This window comes from Capsella rubella, unplaced genomic scaffold (genome assembly GCF_000375325.1).
Source record: "Capsella rubella cultivar Monte Gargano unplaced genomic scaffold, Caprub1_0 scaffold_2, whole genome shotgun sequence".
Taxonomy (NCBI): Eukaryota; Viridiplantae; Streptophyta; class Magnoliopsida; order Brassicales; family Brassicaceae; genus Capsella; species Capsella rubella.
In genome coordinates, this window is record NW_006238922.1 from 3,289,432 (window position 1) to 3,316,055 (window position 26,624).

The 26,624-nt window shown below is 31.9% G+C and overlaps 3 protein-coding genes across 4 annotated transcripts; 2 read left to right on the top strand and 1 right to left on the bottom strand.

The window, feature by feature from the left end:
- Nucleotides 1-177: 177 nt before the first annotated feature.
- LOC17894364 (exopolygalacturonase) lies at nt 178-1,830 on the bottom strand. 2 transcript variants are annotated; one of them, XM_023788318.1, is made up of 4 exons: nt 1,687-1,830; nt 1,216-1,527; nt 512-1,036; nt 178-405 (listed from the first exon to the last, which is right to left on the bottom strand). In XM_023788318.1, the coding sequence occupies exons 1-4, from the start codon at nt 1,828-1,830 to the stop codon at nt 178-180; spliced, it is 1,209 nt and encodes a 402-aa protein (XP_023644086.1). The 2 variants fall into 2 exon arrangements, with proteins under 2 accessions (XP_023644086.1, XP_006301907.1); XM_006301845.1 differs by having other exon boundaries at nt 178-411.
- A 3,552-nt stretch (nt 1,831-5,382) lies between these two features.
- Nucleotides 5,383-6,919, top strand: LOC17895932 (transcription factor MYB114). The gene is made up of 3 exons (XM_006302682.2): nt 5,383-5,549; nt 6,062-6,191; nt 6,272-6,919. The coding sequence occupies exons 1-3, from the start codon at nt 5,426-5,428 to the stop codon at nt 6,759-6,761; spliced, it is 744 nt and encodes a 247-aa protein (XP_006302744.1). The 5' UTR covers nt 5,383-5,425; the 3' UTR covers nt 6,762-6,919.
- A 17,013-nt stretch (nt 6,920-23,932) lies between these two features.
- On the top strand, nt 23,933-26,527 carry LOC17896101. Its single transcript, XM_006301689.2, has 6 exons — nt 23,933-24,303; nt 24,381-24,580; nt 24,795-24,828; nt 25,164-25,299; nt 25,435-25,921; nt 26,169-26,527. The coding sequence occupies exons 1-6, from the start codon at nt 24,000-24,002 to the stop codon at nt 26,463-26,465; spliced, it is 1,458 nt and encodes a 485-aa protein (XP_006301751.1). The 5' UTR covers nt 23,933-23,999; the 3' UTR covers nt 26,466-26,527.
- Nucleotides 26,528-26,624: the final 97 nt, after the last annotated feature.

The following is a 26,624-nucleotide window of genomic DNA, read 5'->3' on the forward strand; positions in this document are numbered from 1 at the left end:
ATTTTATACTAGATAATGGATCTTGAGTCATAAAAATAAACATACATGTACATTTTTATGATTTCGGTTATAACACAAAAAGATACTCGTAAATACACCAATTAATGACGCAATTATATATACATAATTGAAAATAATTTAAACAACAAATCACCATTGTTTTGATGGACGGTCGAATCAATTCAGACAATGTTTAGGAACCATCTTACCACTTGCGGAACCATCAACATTTTCACACATTGCAATGGAAGGACCACCCTTAAGTCCGTTATGCTTTAGATTAATGTCAATTAGCTTAACATTTTTGCATGGGAAGCTTTTGCTACATTGCAAATTCACAGCTACTTTGTTCTTCGACGTTCCATATATGTTCTTTAACTTAAGGTCTTGGATCTGTACGTGAGACTCACCCTATAAAAATGAATCACATACAAGTTGTCTTTGTTTAGTTCTTGCTTGTGATCAAAGTAAATAAAATGAAACTTTCTATTTTTGTACTAAGAAATTTAACCTTTTGTGCATGTTCACAAGGTGGATGGGGACAATACTTCTGATCAATGTTGATTGGTTTTTCAACATCAATCATCTGAATGTTCTCGTACACAAAGTTGGAAACAAGGATCTTTGATGCTGAAGATTCCCAAGTCTTGATCCTAATACCATCACTTGTACCATTGAAAACAATGTCTCTTACCGTTAAGTCCTTCACGTCTTTCTCATCTTTGTTCTTTCCTAAGCTTCCAACACTAATCCCATGTCCAGGACCACACTTGACATTAGAGATATCAAGGTTAGTGGTTCCAGAGAGAATAGCGATACAATCATCTCCAGTACCAATGTTTGTGTTTGAGATGCGAATGTTACTACATGAACCCATCTTTATACCGTCAGTGTTGGGACTATCACCTGGAGCTGTTATAGTGACACCAGTAATGTTGAAGTGATGGACCGAGAAGAAGTTGAAATGTCCCATTTTGCTGTTGAGTGATGTTATGTCTTTGATATTTGAGTTGTTCACGAATGCAAATCCCATAGTCTATGACAAAAAACCAAATTATCAAAAGAGTTGTTACTTTCTCATATACTGAAAAATGACTAATCAAATTATTTTCATTGTATAAGTATCATATGACATGTTTTGTACTAAGCTTTAAATGTAAATAAGAAGCATATTTTTGAAAATAATGCAATAAGTGAAAAGGTTAAAGAAATTACCATAGCTAGTTTAGGACAATTAGAGTTTTTGTTACAGTCATTGAGTGGCCATGACTTTTTTCCTTGGCCGTCAAGTGTACCAAAACCAGAGATGGAGAGATCATTGATGTACCTAAAGTTAATCCAGGTGTCTTGCTTAATGTCGCTAGGGTTTGCAGAAGCCAATAAAGTTCCATCAATGACAAATTCAATAGGGTTTTTGCATGGACCAACAAACTCTACACCACCAAGATAGAAAGTTCCTTTCGGTACATAGATTTTACTTCTTCCACTTCTTCTTGCACATGCACGGCTCCATACACTTGTGAATGCCTAATTATGTATGCATTGAGAATGATGTATGATAAATATAAAACTAAGTAAATCAGGAAAATTTTAAATAGATAGTTATCTTTTTCTTTGTTTAGATATCTCAAAAATAAAATAGAGATATAAAAATTAAATTAAAAAAAGTGTTGTACGTGTACATACATTGGCATTATCAGTTTTGCCGTCCGGCTTCGAACCGTGGCGTTGGACGTTAAACACTTTTGTTTTAACGGTCGGACGACTTGCAACGACAATGAAAAAGAGACATAAACACAAGGTCTTAAAGGCATAAGCAATGCATACCATTTTGTTTTGTTTTGTTTGGGGTATATATGGAGATATTAAAACCTTGGTGTTTATCAATACTTGTTGTATAGGAGACAATGAGAAATGTTAGCCTATATTATCTTCTTATATAGAGTTAGCATTTCTTGATGAACAATTAAACTGAACTTGATATTTGTTATTAATTAATGGTTATATTTTAGTAGTTTTTTTTGTAATGCTATTGATTGGTTGTTATCTTGTTATGAAGTTTTTCATGTATGTGATTTTATCTTTTATATATTCGTTGAAACAGAATCTACAATTTGGGGGATGTGCCAATAAGATTTAACCATAAATTGGTTTTCGCTTAAAAACATTTCAAATACACTCTTTTTAGGTTTTGTTTCAATTTTAACGGATATGAAAGAATTAGTTTTCTCCAATAAAAGAAAAAAACATATATAAATTTTTTATTTGTCTACCTAAATTTCTATAAATAATGTTTTGAAGTAAATAAAATATTGTTAAATCTGTGAAATAATTTTTCAGTACAAGATAAACGATACAAAATAAATGTATTATTATTGTTTTTTTTTCTTTTTCTCCCAACAATTATGTTTGCCTAAAATCTACTTCGCCTCCCACTTTTACCGTACTATCGTATATAATATATATATTTTTTTGTCAGCTTCATACTAAAAGATCGACTCAAATGAGCCAATCAAACGGAACATTGTTTACAATATCGTATATAATATTATTATATCATAAAGTAAAAAAAAAAATAACAAGCTCTAATATTTGTCATTTTCTCTATAATATTTTTAGTATTAAATTTATGTAACTGAATTTATATAATATAAATTATCTTATTTATTTTTATATTTAAAACAATACGTTATGATATCTTTACAGCCCATACATCATTTCTAAACATGTTTCATAAATAGGATTCAAGAATTTTTCTTTCATAAATTGAGTTAAGGCCTAAAATTTGTTTTGCTTCTTGGCCCATTTATATGTTAGGACACGCCCAATCATTTGGAAAGACATGCTGCTACAGTTATGTTATATACATGATAGGTTGTTGAAAAGATCTCACTCGATATGTGCAATTAGGCCTGGGAATCCGAACCGAACCGATTTGTCCGAACCGAACCGAACCGAGATTAGGACAAATCGGTTCGGTTCATACTAATTGATCATAACCGATCGGAATGGTTATAATTTAAATTCGGTTAACCGAGATTTTCGGTTCGGTTCGCTCGAACCGAACGGTTAACCGAAAAGAAGAAAACCCTAACCTTATATTTTTGTCTAGCCTTCATTCTTCTCACCTTCTTCCTCATTTCATTGCTTTTGTATTTTTTTCTTCTGGGCAACCACGATTCTTCTTCTTCCTCATATCTTTTTTTCTTTTTTCTTCTTCTTCTACTTCAGTTCATCATCATTATCTTCTCCTTATTCTTTCATTCATCATCCTCTCATCGTTATCATCACCTTCTTCTTCCTAATCCTCTTCCATCTACCATTATCTTCTCTTTCTTCATCATTATCATCATTATCATCACCATCTTCTTTCGATTTATGTCTTTTATTATCATACTCATAATCAATTCATCATCTTCTTCGCCTTTCAGAGCGATACTAGTAGCACCATCGATCAGATCTCACCGCCCGTTGTGTGATTCTTCGTTTTCCTGATGTTTTTTTTTTTTTTTTAAAGAGTTTTGTAACCGTGTTTTATTTACCGAAATAACCGTGTCCGAACCGAACCGAACCGAAGTCATATTCTGTTAGTTTCGGAAGAGTTTTCATTTTTCGAAGTAACCGAAAAACCGAAAAACCGAAACCGAAATACCCGAAGAAACCGAAGTCGCAGGCCTATGTGCAATGATCTTTGAAATTTAACATTTGTAAATTCTTTCAAAAATATGTTATATCTAGTGAAAGCTATATATTGTATCTTTAACAACAACAATAAAAATAGCTGTATTTTGTATACATAATTTGACAAAAAAGCTAAAATTATATCTCAAAATTTTGATAATTATAAAGTCTGTATCAGATTCTTAAATTTTAATGTTTAATATCAAATGAAGATCAAGTTACAGTAAAACCTCTATAAATTAATACTCGATAAATTAATAATCGCTATAAATTAATAAATTTCTCCGGTCCCAAGTTGGGACCAGTGTAATTTTAGACATATTTCGATAAAATAATAAGATAATAATTTTTTTGAAAATCCTTTGTAAATATATGGTCCCAATAATATTATAAATTAATAATTAAGTAAAATTTTCAAAATATATGTATATATAAACACGTTAGTTTTTGTTAGAGTTTATTTCTAATATTTTTCTATATCAAAAATTGTTAGCATTCTCTTTCAAGACATAATAATTATTATTTTCTTTGTAATTGATTATATAAAATAGTAATTATCATGATTAAATCTCATTTTTAAATATTTTTCTGAAAAAACTTTCAAATTAGGAAAATCTCTCTATAAATTAATAATGATTAATTTATCGATAAATTAATACCTCTATAAATTAATAGATTTTCATGGTCCCAACATTATTAATTTATAGAGGTTTTACTGTACTTATTTTTGAAATCTTAACCAAAATTAGATAATCAACAACATAACACTTGAAAATTATAATGAAGATTTTGATGATATAGAAGATCCCAAAACTGTGTACTCTTATTTTTGTCAACTTTTATTGTTTGTTAACCGGGAAAATCCCAAGCCAACCAGAGGTGGTGGGCTAGTGGTTCTATTCTGTTGGAAGAGTCGCTATGTTGGTGTAGGCCAGAGATCAATTATCCCCAGACGCTGCTAGTTTTATCCCTTTGGCCATATGAATATGGGCCTATTGCTTAAGGACCATTTGAAAAACTGGGGGATTCTACTCGTGTGATACCCTCTCCCCAAGAATTAGTCTCAGATCCTTACGTAGGTCTGGAGATTTACTTTGAGTTATTCAAAAAAAAAAAAATCCCAAGCCAAACTGTAATTTTAAGACCATAACCAATTATTAATACCTTCTCCTAATTTTGCTAAGAAACATGTTTTGTTTTTATGTAAGTACTGAAAAGGGATGAAGATACTATCTGGATGCTATGAACCTTTTCTTTAGTCCAAAATCAGTAACCAAACAATATAACTTATCAAATTAAGCACGACAGTAAAAAAACATGCAATGTGGTTAACAAACATGCACGTCACCTCCTATGACCTACGTATGTCCATCACGTGTTTATCTTCAATCACATCTCTCTTGTCATAATATATTAATCATAACCAATCATTAATCGTCGTCTCTCCAAATTTTATTAAGACACATGTTTTTTTATTTTTATTTTTAAAATTTCAAGTACTGACAAAGGATGAAGATGCTAGTAAGATGCTAAGCACCTTTTTATCAGTAACCAAACAATCACTTAGCAAATTAAGCACGACAGCTAAACCATGAAATGTGGATATCAAACATGCACGTTGCTTCTCTAAGCCCCTCACGGGTCCTTTATATATTCCCTCATACACTCTCACTCTATAAGTTCTCTCAAGTTATTTGTGAAGCCACAATAACCCTTCTCTTCCTTGACTTCTTATCTTTGTTCCATGGAGGGTTCGTCGACCAAAGTGTTGCGAAAAGGTTCATGGACTGCTGAAGAAGATAGTCTCTTGAGACAGTGCATTAATAAGTTTGGAGAAGGCAAATGGCACCAAGTTCCTTTAAGAGCTGGTATGTTGTTTACACACACACACACACTTATATTTAAGCACTATATGAAATATTCTTCGCTCAATGTTTTTCCTTTTGTTTTAATGAACAAATCATTTTCATCGTATTCGAGGTTTCTTCATAAATCAGTTTTTTCGTAAATATTTTCTTATGATACTTATTTTCTTTTCGTAAATAAGAAGTTTTGGGTCGAAACTCATACACTTAGACGCGAACCAATCTTCAATAATTTACCTCAGTACTTGAGAGTACTTTTTTAGGCACAAAGTGGCTTTTCTTTACGTCGCTTAGCTTCTTCTTGGAAAGAAAAAACGATGCCGACCTCAGTGAAGTCTTTTAATTCCTTTATTGGTTTGTCCTTTTGTAAATATATTCACTGAAAAATTCTGTTCGAAAACTTAAGTACGTGGTTGAACAGTTCTGTATTTCTATTGGTGTGCATAGATTCTTCTTGATAAAAATATACAAGGGGACAAAAAAGCTGTCTTAGTAATAGTAGTTATGTTTTGTAGGGCTGAACCGGTGCAGGAAGAGTTGTAGGCTAAGATGGTTGAACTATCTGAAACCAAATATCAAGAGAGGCAAACTTAGCTCGGATGAAGTGGATCTGCTTCTTCGCCTTCATAGGCTTCTAGGAAACAGGTACCTAACTCGCGGTCAGAATTATGTTATCATGTTTCAAACTGATAACTCATAAGGACAAGTCGCTTTAACTTGCTTAGGTGGTCTTTGATTGCTGGTCGATTGCCTGGCCGGACCGCGAATGATGTCAAGAATTTTTGGAACACTCATCTTAGTAAGAAGCATGAACCATGTTGTAAGATTACTCAGATTAAAAAGAGAAACATTACTTCTCATCCTACCACACCAGCCCAAAAAATCAATGTTTATAAGCCTCGACCTCGATCCTTCTTAGTTAACAATGGCTCCAGCAGTCTCAATGGCCGGCCAAAAGTTAACGTTATTACACCAAGCTTTGGAATCAATAACAATAAGGTTTGTGAGAATAATATGACATGTAACAAAGATAAGGAGAAAGCTGAGCATTCGAATAATTTAATTGATGAAGATCATATATGGTTGGAGAATTTACTAGAGGAGACCCAAGAGGTAGATGACTTAGTCAGAGAAGTGACGGCAACAGAGAAAGGTCTCACCTTGGGGTTTGACGTTGAGCAACTTTGGAACATGTTCGATGGAGAATTTGAATAGTGTTTATGGCTGTTTGTGTTGCATTTGTCTATGGGTTTGTTTTCGAATTTAGTGTGTATTTTTCTATATAAACTACTATTTTAAGCATTTTATTAAGAGTTTTGTGATTCTGTATGTGTTTCTTTGTTTAAAAATAAATGATTGATGTGTTTGGAATTTGGAATTTGGAATTTATAAAATAATTTATATTATTGTAAAGGAAAAAATCGTATTTTTCCTTAAAAGAAATTTCTTGCATAAATAGCAGGAGCATTAATTTAAGTAAAAAATTAGTAGCAAATGTGTAAATATGATTATAAAAATATTTATATTAGCTGACTTAAGTCATATATTTTTTTTTATTTTATTTAAATGCAACAACTTCAAAGATAATTCTTTTAGTTTAACGGTCAAAATAGTGGCTAGTTTTTGGATACTTGTAACTATAGTTATTAGCCACGTTTAAACATAAAATAAATTAAGTTATTAGATTGATTTGACTAAATTGTACATACAAAAACAAATCTTTGAAAATATAATATCAAATAGAGGAACGTTAAAAAAAATCATAACAAATAACTCTGCGCAACGCGCGGGTCTTCTCTCTAGTTCTTTTAGTTTAGCAATCAAAATAGTGGCTAGTTTTTGGATACTTGAAACTATAATTATTAGCCACGTTTTAACATAAAATAAATCAAGTTATTAGATTGATTCGATACAATAATAGAAGGAAATATTTTTTTTAGCAAAATTAATTAAAGAGCTTTATTTCGAAGTATAAATATTTTCATTTTTTTATAGAATAAATGTATTTGACCAACGAAAACCTAAAGTATGAGTAGTACAATGGAAAATCAAATAAGTTTTTTCTATTTTTCCTTTTAGTAAAATGTTTTTGGATGTTATAAGAAAAAGTGCTGAGTCTTGTTATTTTCAATAATTTATGCGACAATGACTTTTGTTTACACGAAAGTGTTGATAGCTCCATCGTAAAAACGAAAGATGTTGTCGTCTCTCACTAAAAGAGACAACTGATGTCATCTTCTGTTCACTTGAACTCTTTTTTCTCCATGCAAGAAACTCTATTCTCTAGAAAATCTAACTTGTTATATAAGAACAAAATTTGTTGACGTTTTTTAAAAAGAACTCTTTAATTTTGATATGATGAAGACTATATGTCTATACGTACGAACCACAAACTTTTAAACATATATATTTTTTAATTTAATATAAATCATATTATTTTATGTGTTTCTCCATCTATATCATCGATGATGTTTCAACATATATAAGCTGGAGAATTTGTAAGTGCAGTGTAATACAAATTATATCTACATTCCCTAACCCTAAACAAATTGTACCTATCATTACAAAAAAAGGTAATAATAATAATAGTAATAAATGTATTCCTTGTTATTAATTAGTCTATATATAATTAGTATAAAGTAATTTAAATCCATTTCATAAAATGGCTAGTTAATACAAAAAAATGCCAAAAGTAACTCATATCTGACTGAAAATCGAAGTTCATAAAATATATACATATATATATTTTATTAGTATATATATATTTTATTAGTATATATATATATATATATATTTACGTGACTAGTGTTATTTGTCAGTAAAAACTGACTAGTCTGGCTCAAGAACGATAGTATGATGAGTCTATTAGCAAAGCCAGATAAAAATCATTTTAGAAGAATGTAATATATAACGTAACGTGTAAGAAGAACAATCACACGAAAGACAAATAAAACAATTACTTATGAATTATTGTATATATATAGTATATGTTTCTTCTTTTTTTTATAGTTAAAATATCTCGTCAATTCAATGTAAAAACATACTCTTTGGTATGCAAATTGCATTCCGAACCGTTGTTAAGTCTTTATGTAAATAATGTTCTTTAGTTTTGGTTTGTTTGAGCCTATGTAATTAAGGTGTTGAGAATATATATATTCCCAAAATCAATTGAATTTCAATTCATAAAGAAATTTTATAATTTATTTACTACGGTTTATAAATTAATTTATTAGGAAAATGTTTTATATTGAAATTTTTTGGCAAGTAATATTTTTTTTAATAGGGTCGAACTAGCAATGCATGTGACAAAAACAAAAATGCATGGACACTTTCACCACTTTTTCGTATCTCAGTATCATCGCTCCTCTCTCTTGTCGTTATTACCATAAGTTATGGTCCATTGGTTTTGTCATGTATCAATTTATGTTGCATACGTGTATTTTGGGCGTATAGTACATCAATGAAGCAATAGAGGTAATAACAGACGGAATCGTCTATAAATCTTTGGCAGGACGTCTAAGCTAGCTCTCACCGTAGCCGTTGAAATAGTACTAGCTAGCTAGTAATAGTTCCAAAGATAGTTTAGATCTTGTACGTATGTGTGTTTATAATTCAATACTTATACGTGTATAACAGCACGCCTCATGGGTTTTGCTAAGAAGGTTTAACCAGAGGACAAGAAAGGACTTGTAATTGAATAGTGTTTTGTGTCGAAAGGTTAAAACGTGTGTTGCAAATAGATCTAACCAATTTCCACAACATGTTCAGTGTCGTATTTGGAAAAAAATATGAGTAAACGCTCCGGTCTACTTTGATTTTGAATAAGATTTGATGTCTATATTATTATATAAAATTTGGTTTCAAAGTAAACAGTTTATATGATCACGTCATGCGTTAAGTCTATCGATGATATGTTAACATGTAACCTTTTTTTTCTTTTTAATAGTCATAGAGGTTCTGGGTCGAATCTCATACATTATCTCAGGTCCGAGACTAAAGTATGTTATATAGTTATATAGTTTCGTCACAAGCGCTTCTCGAATCGGCAACTTTTAAGCTTTTACCGGAAGTTTTTACCAATTGAGTTATTACCACTTGGTAACATGTAACTTTATACGTGTTTACATGGATTTTATTAATTTAGTAGACTAGAAAATGTGGCTTTTAATGATTATCTGGTTCGAATATCCTGTTAATCAGTTTTGATAATGGTGTATATGCAAATTTCTCGAACCATAGTATCTTGGAGGAGAGGAGGATAAGCTTCCACGCAGATACTACCACCATTCAAACTTATTGTTAGGGTTTTGACAACCGGTGGTTGGATTTTCAAAGATCTCACTGATGGTCTAATTAGACCAAAGCTTTACGTAGTACAGTATCCAACACTTTTAACTGTCATGTCTTGGCTCCTTCTGTCTTTCAGATTGTGAAATCTGATCAAACATATTCGTTTATAAAAAACATGGCGATTTATCTTTCAATTATTGATGACTGTTTTGAACAATATATGTTATTTATCCATATTAATTAAAAAATATAAAAACAAAATCCAAGAGGCTTTGGATTTCCGTATAATACGTTTGAAATTTGTAAACATTAATCAATACGGTGGTAGAAAAATGATTGATACAGATTATTGGCAAACATCAATCGACACTATATCAAAGTTGAGGTAAAAAAATGCATTTTCGAAATTGTACAGGTTGAAAATGATCCTTTACCCGACTCATGTTCTTCCACACAAGGAAAAAAGAGAGTGAGAATAGCTCCTTAGGTCCATCATATTGGGTAATATGATGCATGAGAAATTTCATGAGCTAACATAAAAGTTCAATGGAGGACGACACAGAGAAATTCAAACTCCTGCAAATCGGCTCACGGGATGGATAGATAAGCAAGTCAAATATCAGCTTTCCACAATTTGAAGAGCGGGCGGTCGACAATATGATGATGTCTTTCAACGTTGGATTCAGTCTCGTATTTAGTCTTGTTTTAGAGTCATTTTCCAGTTTTTCTTAAAACAATTATTGCACTTGTTGTACAAATTTGAGGTTAAATTTTTATTTGAATATAATTTAACATTAAATTCAAAAACAAATTGTGGGCTTAATCTATATCAAAGCCAAATTAGTAACTAATGCATGCAATAACACTTTGTTCTTATAGTTTCCTATGTGTGATTAATTTTAGTTAATTTACGGGTAATTTGTAAAGTTGTTAACTTATTTTCCTGGTTTGTTTATATATTTTTACATGGTTACCACACAGAAATGAAAACAATTTGAGGTACAAGAAAAACAATAGAAACACAGAGGCTAAGAGCAATGCAATTGAATAATTATACAAACGGAATAAGAAACATGTTTAATTATGTGTTGGTCTTATTTTACTGGTTTGTGTTCATGTAAATTAATTCGTTGAAAATTTCTCCACGAACAGATGTTTATGTGTTGGAACAGGTCTTTATTTCTATTGGTGTTCACAGATTCTTCATGATAAAATGTATAGAAGGAGACAAATGAACAGTCTTAGTAGCTTTGATTAATGTCAATTATTTGTTTTGTAGGGCTAAACCGGTGCAGGGAAGATTTGTGTAGTTAAGAGCATGTCTAATGGGTGTTTGTTATTTAAAGTTTTTAGCATTTTTTTAACAATAATTTGTGTAATTTTCAAACATAAGAACTTTTTAAATTCAAGTATCAAGAAAGGAAAACTTTTAGTTGTGATTAAGTCGATCGGCTTGTTTGCACTGCATATTTTTCTTAAGTTTCGCATTTCAAAATTTTTTTTCATTAATTTAATTATAATATATGACTAATAATTTCAGTTTTATTCCCCCAAAATGGTAATTTCTGAACCCGTCAAAAAAAAATATTACTCCATGATTGGTAGCCCAAACAGGAGGAAAGTTGTTTTTAATTTTCTGTTTTTTCCGCCAAAAACGTGATTTTCCGTTTTTCCGTAAAAAATGTGATTTTATGTTTTTTCGCCAAAAATATGATTTTCTGTTTTTCGCGCAAAAATGTGATTTTCCGGTTTCCTGCCAAAAACATAACTATCCTATTTTTGGTTGAAATTTCATAATTTAAAATAATTTTATTATATTCTTTTTCAAAAAAAAAATTATATTATATTTAATAAAATTAGATGAGGTTATATTGGTAAATATATACATAAATTAAACTTGTCGCACCTAAATCGTAGGTTTAAATACGATTAGGATAAAAATAAAATGGAAAACTAATTCACTTTCCAAAAGCACGGAATCACACCACACTCAAATCATTTTACCATTCGATTGTGACGTGCGATTAGGGTCATTGCACCGCACCTGCAGCGGAGTGCCACTCGGGGCCTAAGTCGACCGGCTTGTTTGCAAAATTGATAGGGTACTAGGACCTGCATAGATGCTATTTACACGGTACTATTTAACTCGGGAGTCATAACTCATATATATCTTGTTGGCTAGGTGGTCTTTGATTGCTGGTCGCTTGCCTTGTCATAGAAAAATATAAGCAATATTTGTAAAATTAAATAAAAACAGAAATTCATTTATCATATTACAGCGACCTATATTAAAAAACGATGTTTTCAAGCCTCGACCTCGATCCTTTCTAGTTGACATTGGTTCCAACCATCTCAATGGCTTGCCAAAAATTGATGTTATTCCTCTATTTGCTTTGGACTTGATAACAACAATATGACATGTGTAACAAAGATGAGCTGGGAAGGCTGAGCTTGTGAATAAATTATTTAACTATGTAAAGTAAAAGTAACAACAAAACTTAATTATTGGTGAATAGAGAGACTAGCGTCTCATAAAAAAACATGTAATATTTATGTACTGAAGGATCATAGCGATGTAAAATATGGATTTTGGAACCGTAGAAGACCCAAACGGTACGATGACGAGTGATAAGGATAACATAGTTGTTGAATGTTGCCATTGGAAAGATTCTATGGAATACATGATTTCCCATGATCTCTTGTTTATGTCTAGACCAAAGATTTTGAAGAAAAGGTCGTTCCTGTTTATATTAGGAGAACCCCTCGAGATGCATAGACGATGATAAAGAACACACATGTTTACTTCTTGTAAGTATCTAGACCCGACAGATGGTGTAACCGAAAAGCTTTGAAACGTCTCTGTGTGAAGATCAAAAGCTAGTACCTTGAGGTTGTACTTTTATAGGGTGGTCATAGTAAACTCGACAGTTAGGTGGATCTATATATGTATCTCCAAGTATTAGAGTCAAGAGCAAAAACCTTGCAAGTACGTATGTTCTTAGGACTCTCGTAAAACAACACTAACTTATACCTTGGACTCACAACATTCTCTCTTCCAATCCCTAGCAAAGTAGTCCTTGTACTCCAAACAACTACAAAACAAACCCTCATTTACAAAAAAAAAAAAACAAAAAAAAAAAAGCTTAGGATTAAAAATAAAAACAAAAGGAAGGTGGAGATGCCTTATGAGTGGATAGGGAGAAATATGAACGAATCCATTGGTAGGCATCAACAAAGGGTTATTTAGTATTTTATCTAGAGAGACAACAACTCTGAGTATTCTCTCTTGGCCTTCTCCTAGAGAATTCTGATACCTCAAGTGTTTATTTACGAACCACTTTGATTCTATGGTTACTCTCCATTCTTTGGACATGGCTTTGAATCTCACCAGTGATTTCACCGGAACCTTCACAAGAATCTCTTCTACAATGTCATGTGGAAGGATGTTTACGCCTCTTCTCTTCTTGGCCTCCATCTCTACACGACTTATGTTTTTCTCTTGTTACTAATCTAAATATTTAGAGTTTTGGGTAAAAGATCTACTGACGTTGCCGTTTTTGTGCCTTCAAAATTTTCAACTAGAAAATGTTAATAAATCATATAAAATCAGAGAAAATTAGAAAAATGTATGTTTCTTCAAAAGTTTGTACATCTATACTTTTATTTTGAAATTGTCAGTCTTGACTTAGTATAAAACTATCATTTCTAACTTATTTTACTGTTTTGTTTATATTTTTTTACATGGTTACCACAAAGAAATGAAAACAATTTGAGAACTACGTACAAAGAGAAAGAATAGAAACACAGAGGCTAAGAGCAATGCAATTGAACAATTATACAAACGAAATAAGAAACATGTTTTGTGTTGGTCTTATTTTACTGGTTTGTCTTCTTGTCTGTTGCACAATAAGAAAGTCTTCTTGTCAATGAATTCGTTGAAAATTTCTCCACGAATAGATGTTTAAGTTTTGGAACATCTCTTTGTTTCTATTGGTGTGCACAGATTCTTCATGATAAAAAGTATAGAAGGAGACAAATGAACAGTCTTAGTAGCTTTGATTAATGTCAATTATTTGTTTTGTAGGGCTAAACCGGTGCATGGAAAATTTGTGTAGACTAAGGTGGCTGAACTATTTAAAACCAAGTATCAAGAGAAGAAAACTTTAGTTATGATGATTAAGTAGATTGATTAGTTATAATATGACATGTAGAAAACTGTGAGGAGGGAAGTGAAGGCAATAGAAAAATTGGCCACTTTGGAGTATGTTCAATGGAGAATATGGATAGTTCATGGCAGTTGTGTGTGGATTTCATAACTCTATTAAAATATAGTGTTATTGGTATATAGATTCTTATCAATAAAACACAACTTTCAATTAATAGACTTCTGAATTCTTGAAAAATCTTTAAAAGTTTAACAAATCTCTCAACTCTTAATATCAAGCAATTCCAAATTCTGACTCCAGCTAAAATCACATTATTCGAAAAAAAAAAGGTTATACTGTATCAATGTTTTGGTAACCATATTGTAGAATTTATTTAGGTTCAGTTTTATGAATTACCCTCTAGTTGGCTCACACTGAATGTTTTATGAAATCTATTTCGTAACCAAGCATTATTAGAGCTAAATCTTAACATAACATTCTTTAGAATATACTCCTATATATGTATATATGACATATATGAGTTTATTGCATCAAAAGTGAAATAGGGTTTTGTTATTCCCTTTTGAAGTAAATGTGCGATTAAGCACGAGTTTCTTGTGTGTTTTTCTTATCTAGTGAGAAAAGAAAGTTGCGTTGAAAATTACACTACAAATTAGACAAATAAAGGATAAGTGTCGAGTCATATTGGCTTCAGTGTATATGCGACAATGACTTTTGGTTGCCCCAAAAGACATGAAAGCTGTCGTTGTCTCTGCAATGGCACGAAATTTGTGTGCATTTCAAGGCTGCACTCTCGGCAGCCGAGGTTTCTACTCTTTGCATGAAAGTTATGTTTTTAATTTTTAATCCAAAACTTTGTTAATATTTTTTGAATAAATGTATATCATATTTTTTATTGGTTGTTTTCATTTTAATTAATGATTTTTTAAAAAATTAGAAAATTATATATTTTACTAATTTGCGTGTAAAAACCTTAAACACCAAATAAAAAAAACATAGTGAATATATAATTTCTTTAGTAACAAAATTTGGTCATTATTAATCAATATTTAGTGTTAGAAACGTATAATCAGATTTCAACCATATAATACGATCACAAATAGATGGTTGAAACAAATACATGCCAAGAAACTTCGAAATAAAATTTGAGTAAAAGTATTTGTCTTAATTCTTCAAGCAAATAAAATATTAACATTTTTGATTCAAATACTCCCTTGTACTTCAAGAAAAGTAGGAATTTCTTTTAACATTTTTTTTATTTGGTCAGTACGATGAGGTAATATCATGCAAGAGTAACGGTCAGAAATGAATGATAAAACGATCTTATGGGAAGAACTCAAAATGTCAACCAATAAAATACAACTATCCATATATGTTAAGAATAGTATAATCCCTCCGTTCCTAAAAGATGGATTTTTTAGGATATCAAAATTTGTTTCAAAATTTTTTTAAAAAAATTATCAATGTATTACTAATTACAATTTACAAATTTCAGAGTAAATAACTAAATATTACTATTGGTTTAGAATTCTACAATACTGTGAATCACAGAAAATGATTGATGTAACTATCAACTTTTAGATGTTTTTGTGAATCGCAGAAAGGATAACATAATTGCTTATTTTTGCCACGGGAATTGTTGTCACATCATGGTCGAGTTCTGGCGGGAGAAGAGAATATTCTATGAAATACATGATTTTCCATGATTCCTTACCCAAAGTTTACATGTAACAAAATATAACATTGGCTTCCGGCCCATAGTTTTATAAAAGAAAAAACTTAAATGCAATTAATTAAGAGCATACAGTATATAAGAGTAGAGAGACATGATTCTTGAAGTAGCTTTACATAAAATGTATTATTGGTGCCTAAAAAGAATCGAAGGGGAGAAAAACTATCATGAGTGAGAGAGGTTTGCGTAATTTGAATCTCACAAGTGATTTCACCGGAACCTTCACATGTGGGATGTTTTAATCTTAAATTATATGTTTAGGAAAAACTGGACTTTTTAGGCTAAACCCATTTAGACAAAAATAATTTTTTGGCTTAGCCTAATAGAATTTGGACTAGTGCGAAAAAACTTTAAATTTGTAATTTTTGACGGAAAACATGATCTCATAATTTTTTTGCAACATAATCTCATCATTTTCTTGCCAAAAACCGATATTTGGCTGTAAACATGATTCGTAATTTTTGACGGAAAACATGATTTCACAGCTTTTTTTTTTTGCAAAGTGATCTAATCATTTTCGCCATCCAAAAATTATTTTCTTTTGCGGAAAATATGACTCTCCATTTTTGAAAAAAAAAATTGCATTTCATAAACTAAATAGGATTTGCTTTTTCCCTTTCGTAATTTTTTTGGCTGTTAAAAGAAAAAGGGCTGAGTCATGTTATTTTCAAATGCGACAAAAACTGTGTTTACACGAAAATGTTGACAGCTCCGGTCATAAAAAAAACTATAGCGATGGTGTCGTCTCTCCATTAATCAAGAAACTCCAATTTTTTATCGATCCAACTTCTTTGGAAAATGTAATATAAGAACAAATTTTATTGTTTGACCCAAAAAAAAAAAGAACAAATTTTATTGAATTTGTAAAAAAGAAAAAAGAATATCCTTTGATGATGATGAATATAAGAACCAGAAACTTTCGAATATATTATAAAAATTTAGATTAGTATGATGATGATATTAATTAGGTTGATAATGAATAGATTGATGGGTTAGTTATTAGCTCATGAACTCATTTAATCTATCAACCCAATATAATCAAAACTTCAAATAGGGTTACGAATTGAATTGACCTATGTTAACACCCTTAATGACAAGGCTCCGCATTCCCTAAACCTAACCAAATTGTACCATATACAATATATGATTACAAATGGCTGACTAATACAAAACATGCCCAAAGTCCTAATCTGAATAAATTTTGAGTTTTTGAATGAAAAATTTGAATTTATCAAATATATATAGTTTTTGAGTTGACTAGTGTTATTTGTAAGTTACAATAGCAGCTAGTCTGGCTCAAGAACCATAGTAGGATGACTCTATTAGCCAATTTTAGAAGAAGGTTACAACGTGCACTCGTGCAGGAAGAACAATCACACGAAGGACGAAAAAAAAACATTTTTTATGAATTCTTGCATATATAGTAAATTATTGGATATATAGTATATGTTTTCATAATCAATGGAACGTTCAATTGAAAAACGAATTTCAGAATTTATCTACTACTTTGCTCTAAATAATGATTTACAAATTCTTTTCTTTTCTTGCTACTAATTTTTTTTTGCAATTAGAAATTTTTTGGCAAATAATATCCATTTTTATGGGGTTGAACTATAAATGCATGGGACAAAAAACAAAAATGCATGGACACTTTCGCCTCTTAAAAGAATCTATTGTCGTTATTACTATAAGTTATCATCAGTCTTGTCATGCATCAAAACTTTGTAGCATACGTATATTGTGTAAGAGACAATCCAGCAAGTTCAGTGGGCCTTGATACAACAAAATCAAACAAGGCCCAAACCCATCAGAAGTCACACAGTTATAGTCAACAGAAGAAGACAAAGACTGTCAAAGATTCAAAGGAAAAACAGAGCAACGTTAGTACGAAGAAGACGACGACGCTCCTGCAATGTCTATCCAATGAGTCACCAAATACAGCTGTTAATTAAGGATTCTAGATTGTTCTCAATGATGTATATAAAAGAAACATGTAAAAACCCTAGAAGGGTTATCGAATACAAAGTCTTTTTCACCAAACCCACCTTTGTTTTCTCTGTTCGTTCATGGTATCAGAGCCAGGTTTCGATCCTGGGACCTGTGGGTTATGGGCCCACCACGCTTCCGCTGCGAAATAATCGCTTCTCCATGAAGGATCTTGGTCCTCCAAGTTATTTTCTTGGTATACAGATTGAATCATACAACAACGGCCTGTTTCTGCATCAAAAGGCTTATGCTGCTGATATTCTACATCAAGCTGGTATGACAGACTGCAACCCTATGCCAACCCCACTGCCACAACAACTTGATCAGCTCAACACGACGCCTTTCGCAGAACCAACCTACTTTAGAAGTCTTGCTGGTAAGCTACAATATCTCACTATCACCAGACCAGACCTTCAATATGCTGTGAATTTTATCTGTCAGAGAATGCACACTCCTACAAACTCCGACTTCAGTCTTCTCAAGCGGATTCTGAGATATATCAAAGGAACTCTTGACATGGGACTTCCAATAAAGAAACACAACAATCCGGTTTTGTCTGCGTTCTGTGACAGTGATTATGCAGGTTGCAAAACTACTCGTCGTTCAACTAGTGGCTTTTGCATATTGTTGGGGTCTAATCTGATATCTTGGTCTGCTAAGCGGCAGTCCACGGTCTCCAATTCTTCAACAGAATCCGAGTATAGAGCCTTGTCAGTTGTGGCTCGTGAAATTACTTGGATCTCGTCTCTCCTCCGTGACATTGGTATTCCTCAACATCAGCCAACAAGAGTGTTTTGTGACAATTTGTCAGCTGTTTATTTGTCTGCCAATCCTGCGTTGCACAATCGAACAAAGCACTTCGATAAGGATTTTCATTACATAAGGGAACGGGTGGCTTTAGGACTGATTGAAACGCACCACATCCCAGCAGCAGCTCAACTAGCTGATATCTTCACCAAGTCGCTGCCCCGCCCGTCGTTCCATGATCTTCGTCGCAAACTCGGAGTGTCTGCTCCTTTGGTCACATCCACGCCAAGTTTGAGGGAGAGTGTAAGAGACAATCCAGCAAGTTCAGTGGGCCTTGATACAACAAAATCAAACAAGGCCCAAACCCATCAGAAGTCACACAGTTATAGTCAACAGAAAAAGACAAAGACTGTCAAAGATTCAAAGGAAAAACAGAGCAACGTTAGTACGAAGAAGACGACGACGCTCCTGCAATGTCTATCCAATGAGTCACCAAATACAGCTGTTAATTAAGGATTCTAGATTGTTCTCAATGATGTATATAAAAGAAACATGTAAAAACCCTAGAAGGGTTATCGAATACAAAGTCTTTTTCACCAAACCCACCTTTGTTTTCTCTGTTCGTTCATATTGTACATCAATGAATCAATACATACGGAAACGTCTTTCTTAGACAGGACCCAACTTGCTCTCACCGTAACCGTTGAAATTGTATTGTTAAGTAATTATGAGTCCAAAGATAGAATATATTTTGTACGTATGTGTGTGAGTCAGTGAGTGTGACAGTGAATAATTCAATACTTGTACGTGTATAACGGCACACCTCATGGGTTTTGCTAAGCAGGTTCAACCAAAGGACAAGAAAGGACTTGTAATGGAATAGCGTTTTGCATTGAAAGGTTAAAAATAAATAGATCTAACCAAAATCCACAACATTTTTTATGTCGTATATGAAAAAAAAAACAAAAAAAATAGTAAAACTCCGGTCTACTATGATTTTGCATAGAATATTACCATTATTATATTATTATATAAAATTTGGTTATTAAAATTAGTAATTAACATATTTGTGGCACATATCAAGTCTATGGATGAGATGTTAACTTGTATTAAAAACAATTCAACTTTATGCGTATTTACTTGATTTTATTTCGTAGATTAGAAATGTGGTTTTTAATGATTATTTGCGTTTGAATATCGTGTTAATCAATTTTGAAAAATATTATCTTGGAAGAGAGAAGGATATATATGTTATAGATTCATATTAATTAAATAAATAAAAATAAAACACAAGAGGTTATGGCTCATGCATGTTCTTCCACGGCGAATAAAACGAGTAACGGATAGTTCCTTAGGTCCATCATCTTGGGTATTTTTTGTATTTTAAATGAACTCTAAGACCACCTTCAATGGTCAATCATAGGGTATCTAAAGGTGAGTCTTATACATTTTAAATTTGGGTTCATAGATATTGAGGCCCAAAATTATTAGATACTTGTCTTATTTAGACATATTTGATGGGTTTAGACCCGAAGACGTAGAAATATTATTCATATCTATGCTCTCTAATATTTTCAGTTTTGGATCTTTTGCATGTTTCTAATTTATCCGAGGTCGTCTACTCTGGAAGATTGTTAAGTATGTTGGAGAACCTATGACTGACTTGGAATTTGAAGATGTTGGGTTGACTGGATTTATAAGGTGCTTAATTGGTTATAAAACTCAATCATCAAGGGAGAGATTGAAGATGTTGTGTTGAATGAGTTTTATAAGCTATCTTAACATGTCAACATATTATGATGATACATGAAATGAATGGACAGAATTGACATAGAAGATGAAGCAGTGCTTGAACTCGTTCTGACGTCAATACAAAAAGTAGTACAAGAAGCTGAGTTGTGCGGCTACAAGGTAATAACATGACGTAATATAGAAAGCATAACTGCTAAAGATGTTGAAGCACTACTTGACACAGTTGTGGTAAGACTATGCGAAGTTTCAAAGTAGTACAGGAGGCAGTACGTGAAGTAGTACAAGAAGCCGAGCTGTGTGACTACTTTGAAGAATGGGAATACCGAAGTTTGGGACCCACTTGGACAAGCCAAGAAGCGGTTGCTGAGCTGGATAAACATCTTGAATAGTACATTCAAGATGAGAACGTAAAAGACAAATTTCCCTATCTATAAAGAACAAAGTAAATTTGTCAATTCCTATTTGGTGAATAAATAGGAAACTTCCTATTGGTGTATAATAGGAAGATTTTCAACTCTAGGGTTGGAAAATTGTTGTAAATACCAAGAGGGCGCTTCATGAAGACTTGCGCGCCTCAAGGTATTTACGAGAGATGCACACAAGGTGTGTGGTGTCGCCCCATCAACAAGATAGAGAGATTTTTTGATGGTTTTGTAGAAGATCTACACTAGTCTGAAAAGACAATTAGTAGTAGTCTTCTTTCATTGTAATTTTAGGAAAGAGTTGGTGGATTCCATATAGCAATTGTAGGTTGCGGACTTTTCTAGTTAATGATATTCGGACTAGGTTCTGGGGATATAGGTTATCTGAACCCCGTTAACAAATCTTGTGCCTTATTTACTTTATGCTCATACATACTCGAAGTCGATCATACACAAAGTTGAATTAGTCACACATATGCACTTTCAGAATCTACTGCTTCTTCAGCTATAAGTATGTATACTATATCTAAGAAAGGATCAAAATTTTGGTGACAGCCTCTTGGCCAAACCAGAACCACTCATTACCTTTAAAGCACAAGCTCATAACTGACATGTTGTTAAGCTAGTATTTCTACTCACTGATTTCTTGTTTCATGTTTTGTTTAAGTTGGAACTGAATTTTGTACTCACTGATTTCTTTTTGTTGTCTGGAAGAAGAAGTCGGTGTTGTATCAATTCACGAATAAAGAGAAGAAGAAGTCTGTGGTGTATGGGTTCAACTTCAAGAGAAGGCTAAATCTTATATTTTTTGTTTCCGAACAAGTTTATTAGAGATTACTTGCTACGTTATGTAATGTAATGTTATGTTATCTAATTTGATATGTTCTTATGTAATTTGTTATGTAATGTTATCTATATATACTTTGTTTTTGAACCACAAGTTGTTCTAGCATATGGACCACATGTTATTTATTACACTAAAACCACAAAACTTGATAAAACACCAAATCCACAAGTTTTTCTAGGATAATAACCACAAGTTATTCTTTTTCACCATAACCACATAATTTGATAGAACACCAAATACACACATTTTTCTAGCATATAGACCACAAAAATTTATTTTTACCACAACCACATATTTTGCTCTACACTAAATCCACACATTTTTCTATATAAACATAACACACTATTGCAAGAAATCATATTTTCAAATACACTCTATTTCCAGAACAACAAATCTCTTTCTAATATGGCATCTTCTTGTTAGAAATTATTTTTGTCATGCATTTTTTGAGCACCAGATACCCTAAACGATATCAACGTTCTTGATTGCTCTCTAGCTTTTAATGATACAGTATATTAAATGGTATGGCTCTAACTGTGAATTACTTTGTCAACGGCCGACAGTATCATTTGGGTTACAATCTCATTGATGATATTTATCCCAACTGGGCTACTTTTATTCAATCTATTCCACTTCCACAGAGTGACAAATATGATAGTACAAGACGAACGAGCTGAATACACTCAGCTTGACACCGCATAATTCAAACTAAGTGAAGGATAAATACTTTGTGGAAGTTAAATAGACTGGATAAAAGTTGCCCTGTTGATTTTGATGTCAAAAATCTTATTTATTTTTTTCCGTTAAACTTAGATTGTTTGACATACTTTCTTCTCCAAATAACTATAGGTAACGTACTTTCTTCTTCTTCTCTCTCTCTCTCTCTATCCCTCTTATTCCATTCCTCAATTCTTTTGTTACCATGGTTGTTCATCTAAATTATAAAGTACAATTTATCATTTTTTATCAAATAATATGATTTTAATGTATTTAATTAATTTAGATAGCTATTTATTTAATAGAGCAAATCGATATGTGCATTTACAATAATCTTTTTTGTTTTTTTTATCATATATCATATATATTAGTATATATATTTTTTTTACAGGAATATGAAAAAAAAAATTGCATCAAACTCATATGTTCTTATATGATACGGGTATAAATAAAATTTGTTTAATGCAAATTATAATCATCAAAGTAAATTTTGATTTACAGTAGCATTTTTTATTTATACATTGTCTAAAGAAAACATAAACGTATATGGTTTTTCTTAACCATTGCTTTTTTTATGACGTTTTACTTTTAGTATTTAGTTTTCTTTTAATTGTACTTAAAGTGTTTATGTTGCAGCTTCTAATATTGAATCTTCGAAAAGCTATGGAGATTATCGTCATCATCTCCAAAAACTAAAAATACAAGATATGCATCCAAATATTAATTAATTAGTACTAATTATTATCTATGTACATTTAATTCATGTTTTTTTTTTGCAACAACACACATTTAATCTATGTTTATTGGTTTAGATTGCAAATACTTTTCTTTGTACTTTTTGTTTTTTACTTTGTTACAAACAAAACTGAAAGTTTGTAAGATTCTTCTCTTTCATTTTATCCCCTCTTTCAAGGGTAAAGATCATATTGGACGAAAATCAAATTGATGTATCAATACTCAACAATAAGAAAGACTGAATGTATTTTACTAATTTAATTTGTTTATTATCATATTGTTTATGATTTCTATATTCATTTTGGTTATAAGATAAATATTATTCAATTAGAATATCATGATGTTTTCAAGAATATACGGGTAGGTTTCAAACCCCACAATTTTATGGTAGAGCGTGTTAGGATTAATATTTTTATGAATGTAATTGACGAGTCGATCCATCAAAATATACATTATGAGATGTAATATTTTATAATAGTTTACATATCGATAATATTTGCAGTGCTATAGGCATGTATAGCACATATTTGTTCTAGCATTATTAAGCTACAACAAAAGTAAAAGTAAATTTATTTTCTTTTTAATTTGTACTTAAAAAATGGCTATTTGTTAAAGAAAATATAGTTTTAAAAAATTTCAAAACTGTAGATAATTATTTCTTTTAGTTTATAATTAAAATAGATATATAATATTAGGTAAAAACTACAAAAGCAACGAAGCAAAGCAAAACAACTGTCGGAGATTGGTACTTCAACCGGCCGAGAGAGACGGTAGGTTCGACAAAATCAGTGTAGTTGAAGAATTAATATTTCCGCCGTGACAACTTTTCGTGACGGCGAGTCACATTTATGGTTACGTCTTCGTGTAGTTTAAGAAGAATAGATTCATGTGGTATATAAATAGTCATTGATCCTCGAATCTTTAATATTGGAATAAACAATCCAAGCCACATGGACTCGTGGTATTAAATATATTAATGGTAACATTATAACTACACAAAGCTAATCGTGGACTTAGCTCAATTAACATTGACAACTTAACCTCTAACAACAACAAAAAATGGTTCAACCAGAAAACTATTTCCTTCTTGATCCAAGAGAAGCCACATTCAAGGATCTGATGTATCTTCTCTTCTACTCGGATCTCGAAAATCGAAATTTCGTTGATACTTCCATAGAGAACATTCACAATGATCTTTGCCGATTCAGGGGACGGTGGATCATTTTTGTATCCATTGTTGTTCAGAAACTCATGATTCTCCTAAGGAAACCTCTCTCCTTCTTTGGATTCGTTCTTGGCTTTTGGCTTAACCTTCCTTCTTCCAATGGTGGCTTCTTCAAGATTTTCCTAAATCTTGTCCAAAGTTAGACATTCTTTTGACTTTCTTGTTTTGTCCTAATAAGCTTCACATTTATATAGCTTTTGGAATTGTTTTTTCAGGAAGGTTTGTTTGGCCGGAAAAAACATCAGCCACATTTGCATCACTAAATGGAAACCTAGACCAAAGAATAGACTTAGGTTTAGGCCGGAGCATAGAGATAGGGGATGAAAGATACAAACCATTGTTGTCTATTATGGCTTCTAAGCTGTCTTATGAGAATGAGAATTGTATCAGATCCGTTCTTCAAGATCATTGGCAGGTTCTATTGACTAAACTCTTTCATTTTCTATACTAAAATAAGAAGAGAAGACTTTTCTCATTTTCCTATTATTGGCTATTATCTTTAGTTCATTGAGATAATGATATTATAACGTACAAAGTAAGTAATGATCATGCATGTTCTCTTTGATTTTTTCATTAATTAATAAAATCACTTATGATCACTATTATTTTCTTATTATGTTCTGGCAAAGATGGACTTGTTGGGTTTCTACACCTGTCGGAATGGTGAGACATAATTTGATTCCACTAATATAGTCAAATTAATAATGACCTAAGAAGTTTTATATAGTTATTATCTTTCACTTGTTTGAGTTTACAAATCTATGTTTTGAGAGTTTTAAAAGATTTAAATATATTTTCACTTGTTTAAATCTTTTTTATAAGAGGCGTATATACAACCATGCATATATTTTTAATGATTCGAGTTTTAATAAAAATTTATACGATTTTAGGTTATTGAAAAAAAAAGTGCTATGATTTTGTTGTAAAACATTCATTAATTATTTACTAATTATTCTGAATAGACATTACAATCTTATTCTTTAACTTGAGCTTTTCAGATTACGACCAAACGAGGTCAACAGAGGTGATTGTTATAAGGGACACAAAACAAAATCCGAACATCATCGTCGTCAGTTTCAGAGGCACCGATCCTTTCAATGCCAATGATTGGTGTACTGACTTGGATCTCTCTTGGTAATATTTTTATTAGTATATTGTTTTAATTTTCTATCCCCACAAATCTACATAATCATCTAGTAATTACATTTAGGTTAGGTTAAGTTCAATATTATAGCTTCCTGACCAAACTAATGTGGATTTCAAACACAGGTACGAGATTATGAATGTGGGAAAGATCCATGGCGGATTCATGAAAGCTTTAGGCCTTCCAAAAGAAGGATGGCATGAAGGAAGAATAAACTCTGACCAAACACAAAATGAAACAAGTCAACTTGCATACTACACAATATTACGTCAGTTGAAAGACGTTTTCAACCAAAACCCGACATCCAACTTTATCCTGACCGGACATAGCCTAGGTGGAGCACTAGCGATCTTGTTCACAGCCGTGTTAATGATGCATGACGAGAAGGAAATGTTAGAGAGGCTTGAAGGAGTTTACACATTTGGGCAGCCTCGAGTAGGGAACGCGGATTTTGGAAACTACATGAAAGAAAAGTTAAGGGAATTTCGCGTAAAGTACAAAAGATATGTTTATTGCAACGACATGGTTCCTAGGTTGCCTTTCGACGACAAGACACTTCTGTTCAAACATTTTGGGGACTGCCTCTATTGCAACAGTTTCTACAAAGGAAAGGTTGGTTATAAATAACAATTTTATGCTTTTGTTTATAAATGTTTTTTTCAATAACTAAAAGGCTTTGGGCCGAAACCCATACATACTCTCAGACTCAAGACTAGAGCATCTTTGAGAAAAAACGATACTCGAACCGGCGACTTTTAAGCTTTTGCCAGAGATTTTTACCAATTAAGTTATTAGCATTTGCTTTTGTGCTTTTGTTTCCCAACTGATATAATATATGTATTTGTTATACTGTTTTAAGGTGGAAGAAGAGGAACCAAACAAAAACTACTTCAACATCTTCTTGGTTATACCGAAGATTTTGAACGCAATGTGGGAGTTGATAAGGAGTTTCATCATGTCTTGTTGGCAAGGTAGAGAATACAGAGAAGGATGGTTGTTGACATGTTTTAGACTTGTCGGATTGTTGATTCCAGGACTTCCTGCACATTCTCCTAATGAGTACGTCAATGTTGCTCTTTTGGCGAACTTTTCTCGTCCTGATTCTCAACATTTGTCTAATGAGCCACTTTTGCATGATTATGATCACTCAGACTAATGTTGGCTGCATTGTTTCCAATTTCTTTTTTTCAATAATTGGTGTGTTCATGATATTATATTTTGTAGACTCTTTCTTTGTATTTATTTTGTTTGCTATAATGTGTTTTTTTTTTTCCTCATTTGTGCTCAAAAGCTAAAATATTCACTAATAAGTACA